Source organism: Xiphias gladius, chromosome 6 (assembly GCF_016859285.1).
Source record: "Xiphias gladius isolate SHS-SW01 ecotype Sanya breed wild chromosome 6, ASM1685928v1, whole genome shotgun sequence".
Taxonomy (NCBI): Eukaryota; Metazoa; Chordata; class Actinopteri; order Istiophoriformes; family Xiphiidae; genus Xiphias; species Xiphias gladius.
In genome coordinates, this window is record NC_053405.1 from 17527760 (window position 1) to 17536221 (window position 8462).

At 41.1% G+C, this 8462-nt stretch overlaps 1 protein-coding gene across 1 annotated transcript in view; it reads left to right on the top strand.

Annotated features, from left to right (window-relative positions):
• Positions 1-7424, top strand: part of agbl4 (AGBL carboxypeptidase 4) — a 277105-nt gene extending 269681 nt beyond the window's left edge. Inside the window, exons 12-13 of the mRNA XM_040129068.1 lie at positions 6988-7081; positions 7237-7424. Of these exons, the coding sequence (XP_039985002.1) occupies positions 6988-7081; positions 7237-7336 (194 nt within the window). The 3' untranslated portion in view covers positions 7337-7424. The remainder of the gene's footprint in view (positions 1-6987; positions 7082-7236) is intronic.
• The last annotated feature ends 1038 nt before the right edge of the window (positions 7425-8462 follow it).

Genomic DNA, 8462 nt, shown 5'->3' on the forward strand with positions numbered 1-8462 from the left:
GTCTGTGTACGTGTGTTTCCTTGTGAGAAGGGGAGGGGTACATGGAGGAGGGGCTCCACAGGGTGGGCAGGCAGCATAGGGACCTGTTGTAGAGTGGAGATTGGGGTCAGGCAGGTTGAAGGAACCAACCATGTCGCTTTTTTACGCCCCAGCAATCAGCTCGATGGAGCGTGCAAATCATCAACAGAGACCTTTAGCATCTCAACGCCCCCTCCCTCCACCTTTCTCACCTGATGCACACACACACACACACACGGGCACATATTCACAGTCCTCTAAACTAATAAATGACAAATAATTAATAAACTGTGCTCCTAACTCCCACCACCGTTGAAAAAAGCTGCCCTTACCCTTCATCTTTCCTGACTCTCCTACTGCTGTGACATGTAGCCACCAAAATTGAAGCCTTAACCTTTCTCACAGCCAAGACTTTTGTCACAGTTTGAAAGTGCTCAGGAAAAGGTGTAATGCAGTGTGTGTGTGTGTGTGTGTGTGTGTGTGTGTGTGTGTGTGTGTGTGTGTGTGTGTGTGTGTGTGTGTCAGTATTTGTTTTGGGATCTCTCTTCTCCTTTCCTTTTCCTCTTATGTCCTCCTCTCTATTCTGTCCTTTCCTCTCAACTCATCACCCAGAACATAACAGCTCATTATATCATCTAGTCAAGCTGAGAATCCTCTTCTCTGAAACAGCAGGGACAACCTCTATCATGTGTCCATCTTCCCTTTGTCCTCTAATCATTTAACACCTGTGTGTGTGTGCGCGCGTGTGTGTGTGTGTGTGTGTGTGTGTGTGTGTGTGTGTGTGTGTGTGTGTGTGTGTGTGTGTGTGTTTGGTGTGTGTGTATTTCCATGTGTGCATGTACCCACCTCTTCATGTATATGTCTCTTTTTTGTACCTACTAACTGTACATAAAGTTAGTTTCAGCAAGGTAAATTTCAGTCTCACTGACATCCCACCTTCCAGTACTGTAATTAAACACTGTGGCCTGTGAATTTTCTCCAGGTTTTTTTTATTTTCATACTCCAACTGTGTTTTGTGATGGACCTTCCGGTCCAGACTGTGAAGTATAAACTGGAAAGTGGAATAGATCAAGGTTGAGAGAATCTGGGACGTTGTTCAAAACTCAGCTTGACACTTTCCATTGTGTGTATGTGTGTCTACAGAATGTGTATTTATGTGAGCTTTGTGGGCCTACTTACCTAGGTTTGTGAGCTTTTTTGTGTTGTGGAGGGACAGTATACTCTTTGACTTTGAAGAATTATTCAGAAACTCTAAGGCTTTTCAGGCTGTAACACTTCCCTGAAAGATTTTGCTCTTGTTTATACTGCGCTGGGTTGAGCAGTTGCTTTTTTCTGTTATAGTACATACATCAGATTTTCAACATTTTCAAACTTCCTACCCTGAGAGAGAGAATTTTCTTTCTTGTTTCATTCCTGCAAATTGGCTGTTTTCTTTCATTGGATAGAGCCATGCAGAGGAAACTGTGGTCATCCTGTCAGTAGTGGTAACTCACAGTCTAGTCAAGGGCAACATTGTTGGGTTATTCTTGTGTAATGTCAGTGAACTGGTAGATCCATCAATACAAAATAGATTGACAGCTAGTGTAACTGGTCCTAAAAGTGGAAGGTGCATGTTTGCACACTCAAACACACTCACACACACACACACACACACACACACACACACACACACACACACACACACACACACACACACACACACAATCACACACTTCTCATTCTCTTCATGTGTGTATGATGTCTGTCTGCCAAAGAAGCAACGCCCAGGCGTGCGCTTCGCCATAACAGAGGGACTCCATGAATACCAGAGCTGCCAGTGGAACACAGTATGCATCACTGAACCTGACACCCAACGGGCAGGCTGTGACAAGTATGCAAATGATATAGCTTGGAGGCAAATGCTTCAGTACAACACATCATACACATCATATCACACAGACATGCACAAATGGATAGTTACTCACATGTGTAAGCAAGTGCACACACAGAAACACACACACTTTTATACACACAGTTGATTGCACAAATATTGTTGCTATGCTCAGATGAATAGGTGTCCTCACATGGGTACTCACAAAGATGCACAGACACATACCTCCAGTTGTGCTGTGGTAGTTTTTGCATATGCTGATAATGTTGATGTTCATTAAAAGTCTGAGAAAATTAGGAAAAATCATGCTAACTAGAAAAGCCAAACTTTTCTGAAGAAAATGTGAGTGTGCTCACAGCTGAAAATTTGTAGCTGAAGGATTTGAGATAGTAATAGTTAAAATGCTGCAAGAAGTTGAAGTGGCAATTAAAGTTGTTTAAATATCATCTGAAGAGTAAGAGTTGAAGGAAAATAAAATGTCTTGAGATTAAACTGTAGAATCCAGTGCCACAGATGATCAGTGGTGTTGCGAATCTTTTGAACCATCTTCTTTGTTTTGTTTTTTTTGTATCTGGTTATTATTGTTTTCATTTCATGTTTATTATCTCTGCTGTCATCAAATTGTAACATAAAAATGAATGCTTAAATGATTAATGGCAGTAATAGGAAAGGACATGAAGAGAGACTCGATACCATAAACAACAGGTACCCAGATGAGACGTGCGTGTGTATATTGTTATGCACTTTTTGTTTTACAGTGCTTTTCTTTCTTGAACTTGTATAGACAGTGTCGAGCCTTTCAACAACAAGTGATTAGAACTCCTGTAAAGAAATATAATTATTGGAATATATAAATAGTACGTTTATTCTGTTTTTAGAGCCGCATAAATCAGTGTCTTGTATTATTGTTAGTGTACACTCTAGGAAAATAGAAGCCTCATTACACTTATTTCATGTTATTGCTCAAGTTTCAGAGTGTGTCTCCTTGACGGTGACAGTTCCTCCTGTCAGGGATTTAATTCAGCCTCTGTTTGTCCCTTTGGGCAACAGGACGTGAGATCTTTTCTGCCTATTGAATCATTATTGGGAACAAAAATGTCCCTTTCTGTATTGCTGTTGTTGACTAGCCTCTTAATTAGCATTGATAATTAGTTCTCTATGTATCAGTGCAGTGACAGGACCTGTCAGTGCCAGTATTGATGGCTTGAATGTCCCCTTGCTTGTCTCCTTGTTAACTCCCATTGGATCTTGACAGCATTCTCTACGTGTCTTGTCCATTTTACCACCGGGGGCCTTGTTGTCTGATCGTCACCTTGTCTGTATGTCTGCCAGGACCAGGCACGAGGGACATGACGGTCAAAGCCGCTAAATGGCGTGCTGACAGTAAACAGCTGCGGTAAACAAGTCATGATGTCCCTGTCCCTTTTGTCTCACGTGTCCCGTATCTCATCAGCGCCTAAGCTGTCACGCCCTTGAGCCATGACAATGACCTGCTATTGATTAGACAAGACGGTTAAGTGTACCGAGATGTTAAAGAATACACCTCACACACCACGGTGACAGGCAGGCAAGGTGCTGACAGGCTACATACATGCACCTCCATGCCCCCCCCGAAAGCTGCATAATGATTACACAATGATCATGATAATGCCTAGAGATCCAGTGAAATTGATGATACAGTATAAACAATATTATCAGTATTAGTCTACGTGTTAATTCAGATGAGGCTGCCTTGATGTGGACTGAAGCACCTGAAGTTTCCTGAGTATTTCCACTACCACCCACCTCTGCAATTCAAGCTAAAGCCCACCAACTGTTTCCTGGCTCACACACACACATCATCTCCTGCTGCAGCAGCAGCCTCGTTCCAGACCCCACGGTTTCCCCCGGCAACGGGCCAGGGAGAAGTCAGGGCATCCTCTGTGTCTCCGACCATTCGCCCCGTGCATGAAGTTCTCCTTTAGAAGTTGACCGTCCATCACAAAACCTCCTGTAATAGATGGTGAGTCGTGACAAACCAAGCTGAGAGGCCATCTGCGTACGGTGGGGTCCGGGAGATATTTTTGTCACTGAGCGTGCCTGGCCAAAGAGCTCGGGACTGGCACTGAGCTCTGCTGTTGAAAGAGAACGGAGGAAAACACCAAAAACTTTCCTGAGGTCAGAATGAAGATGTCAAGGATACAAGAAGAAGGGCTGTTTGTTTATACAGTATACAGGTATATGGGGCTGTGTGTTAATGTCCTTCATTAGGTACGTGTTTGTAAGCGCACTGTATATCAGTGTATAAGCTTCTAACAACCTAACAACTAGCAGTAGATTAGTAACTACCTAAATTCAAATCATCTGTGTCTTTTTAGGGGTAGGGATGGTAATGTCTTTACCCCAGACTGAAATATCTCAAACTATGAGATGGATTTTCAATAATTTTACAGTCATTCATGGTTCCCAGAGGATGAATGCTGATGGTGGTGCTATCGAGCACCATTTTTTTCACTTGTGACGCTATGTCACATCCTTTGACATATTTCAATGTCTACAGGATGAATTGCCATGACATTTGGTACATACATTCATGTCTCCTTCAGGATGAACCGTAATAACTTCGGTGATCAATTGAGTTAAAGCTCCATCATCAGGTCAAAATTGGACTTTGTCCAATACTTTGGCTACATACTTCAAAAACTAAAGACAGTCCCATCAGGCTCAGCTGTACATTGTCCTTATAGCTAATCAGAGAACAGTAGCATTGTACCATGCTAAACTAAGATCATGAACAATGAACATGGTAAACATTATACCTGCTACACATCAGCATGTTACACAGCTAAATCATCATTGTGGGATAGCATGCTGATGTTAGCATTTAGCTCAAAGCACAGCTGTGCAAGACTAATTGTTCCAAACAATAATTGTTCTAAACAAGACTCTCATCTTGTTTAGAACAATCATTCACTAAGATTAGCATAAAAGCATAAAAGTAAGGACATAACCTTACTTTGTCCATCTGTAGTTTTATCTCAGTCTAATCAGTATCAACAGCTAGCAGTCTAATGAGACAGACTGTGAGGCCATTCCACTAGCACACACACACACACTCTCACAGCAAGTCTGGCCTGATGCAAGACTCACAGACAAACAGCCAGATGGGGTGTAAACATAGACTCTGGAGCCGTGTGGAGAGCGTTGCCATCAGCCTGCCGGGTGACGAATGAAGTCCTGTGCAGACTCCCAAACATACGCGTAAACATACCCTCAAAGGCCAAGGTGACAGACTTGCTACAGAGGGGTTTTCTTGCATATTCACAGGCCTAATTTACCAGGTGTACCCTTGAGTGTATGCGCACATGCGTATGTGTGTGGGTTTTTGTGCTGTTTGAGGTAAGACAAACTACAGAGCCTAAGGTGTACATCCAGGCAGCCCGTTCAAACCTTGGATAGATTGGTTACAAGTTAACAGCTTTTCACTTTTATAGCAACCACAAGTTTTGTAGCATAGGTCATTTTTTATCATTATGAGAAATTGGAAAATAAAAATAAAAATGACTGAATCTCAATCTTTGTCTGTATGCCAGTTGTTTCAATCACACAGTTGTGACAGATAGATAGTCCAGCAGATGACAAGCCGTATCTGAGTGTCAACAAGGTAATGACAGGGGAAACTGACAGATTACACCACTGTGTTACTCCATCATGCTCCAGTCTGGTGAGGAATGGAGGCAGCTAAACATCAATGCCTCGAGCAGGTTGAACCTTTATGTTTTTTGTTTGTTTTGTGTTGGGACCTATATGAACAGTATGTAAGGATGTTCTGTATAGATGGGAGATGATGGAATAGGGAGAGACATGTCTAAAAGGGTGGATGGATAGATTCTCAGCTGATTCTGATGGTGTTTTTCAGTCCATGCGCCTTAGTGACAAGACAAATTTACTTCTGTTAGTGACATTGTTTTTATTTAACTGTATTTACTATATCCTCACTCTTGGTGATTGGGAACATTGTTGGTATTCCGGTTCTCTGCTTCTTCATTATCTGAACACGATTGTCATCATTACTTGCCCTGCTGGCTTAATGATCAAAAGCCTAGCAGCAGCACTCATAGATGCTCAGCTGTTTTATAAAAGCGGTGAAGTTATTGATATTGTCCCTAATGTAGTGAGAGACAACTGGGCAGGGAGATGATGTGTGTGCTCACCTCTGAATTTAAATGAGGCCTCAGCGTATAATTAATTGCTTTTGTGTGATTTGTACCAGCGTCGTGCATTTGGCTGACGTGAGTGAACTGCAGTTGATTTAGCATCACTTAATTCAGAATGCAATGTGTTGTACCTTGAGGATTTACACTGCTCATTTCTCCAGGAGCTAGTCCCTAGTTATTCACTGTACCTCAGTGATTGTGTTGGTGATGATAGAACGGACGTTGTAAGGGTTTGTTTTATATGACTTTATGTTACGCATTCCACAAATTTGAGTGGAGGTTTGAATGTGTCACGCATCATAGATATTAAAAACTATGAATGTCTTAAATCTTCATTAATTTTTCACCTTTTTTCAACATAGTTGGAGACTTTAGTTTGCAGAATTTTTAGCTGTATCCAGGACTGCTGGTCCTGGACATCTCCTACTTCTAGCATCAGAGCACTCTTGTTTTTCCTTTTATCATTTCCCAAATGCATCTGATTTATAGAGCTTTCTTTACAATAAACAACTTTACAACTTGTCAAAGCTATTAAATTACAAGTGAAACTAATAACAATACCAATGGGTCCTTTCCAGCAAATATTCCAATACCATGTAACAATTATTAAAATTAATAGTTACACCTATGTAACTCCAAATGTCTGTTGTAAAACGGGTCCCTTCTACTAATAGTAGAATTTAGTACTAGTAGTTTTTGGCCACTTGGGGGCAGCTCAGCAAGTTGTAAACACAGTTTCAGCTTATTGCCTTGTGGCTTTAAGTTTCACTCCACAATACAATGCAATGGCAGAGCACCTCTGCAATGGTCCACTACCCAGTTTGGGTAACACTGAAGTAGGAAATGTTTTGAGCAATATTACCTGTAGCTCAAAGACAGTTTGCTTTAACTCAGTGTCCTCAGATATGAAACTGGGAAGGAATGTGGCTCGTACCTTCCTGGATTACTACAAACTCAACAACCTTATCAAGGACAACAGACCAACTCACATCCAAAGGTAAACTAACATTGTATCATGAAGTAGAAACTAAGTCAATTTCACCTAAATAACCTTTTCCCTTTTGCATATTATTGAATGCATTTTTGTTTTGCTATTTCATGAACTTTATGCTACCATCTCAGTCATTCATGTTAATATGTTTTTATCTCCAGTTCTGAGGTGATGTCCCAGACAGGCAATGGAAAGGGCAGTGGCACTGGCAGGGACGCAGTGGATAGAGAGAGGGAGAAGAGCCAGGGTGTCAGGCACTAGACAGATGGACAGACGGACACAGACTGAGCATGTATAAAATGCAGAGCACCGTGGCAGGAGGATCCTTCACACTTCATTGCCTTTAGGAGCTCAACATCTCCCTGGCTATAAAGACTTTTATTCACAGATTCGTAACAGGGGTGACTGACACTTGAAGGACTAAAATCAGAACAAATTTCCTTCTGGGTTCTTTAGCGACTATAAAATGTAGACTATTGACTGCCAAGGGAAGACAGACTGGTCACCCATTTACAGTATATTTCATCTGAGGCCTACATTCAGCAGCTCCTTTTTTTTTTGTTCATACAGTTGTAAATAAATGCATGCATGACTTGATTTGGATGGTGTTATCATCTCTGTTGGTATTATTATTAATCAGTCATTAAACACTTAATCACTTAATCATAACATTGTACCTGTTGCTCACTTATAGCGATAATAGGAATGTTAATGATTGTTATATATAAATGAGGCCTCTAGTCATGTATGGATTATCGAATGGGCCTACCAGGCACATGCCCAGGGACCAGAGAGGTCAGGGGGAGACACAAAACAACCACAGAGAGATGCAAAATAACTATAGGGTGGCGGAAAAGTACGATTAAGAGACGCAAAACGACCACAAACAAATGCAAAATAACCGAGGAATGCAAAACATCCAGAAGGTGACTCAAAATGAACACAGAGACAGAAAATTAGCACAAAGAAATACAAATTTACCATAAAGATACACTAAATGATCACAGAGACTCAAAACAACCACAAAGAGAAACAAAACAACCAGCAACACACGATGACCAAAAAGAGACAATACAAACATAAAGAGATACAAAACAACCATAGAGACAAAACAACTACAAAGAGACTCAAAACAACCACAAATTACATGTTGTTACATGTCTTTTCCCATTGTCTCATCATCCATCCATGCCTACAGTATATGAAGTACATTTTGACAGTCTCTTCAGCTGTGCTGTTGCATTGTTAACATGCATAGATCTCTGTGATCATGTACAGTTAGGTCCATAAGTATTTAGACAGTGAAAGAATTTTCATAATTTTTTCTCTGTACACCATTACAGTGGATTTGAAACCAAGCCATTAAGATGTGATTGAAGTGTATACT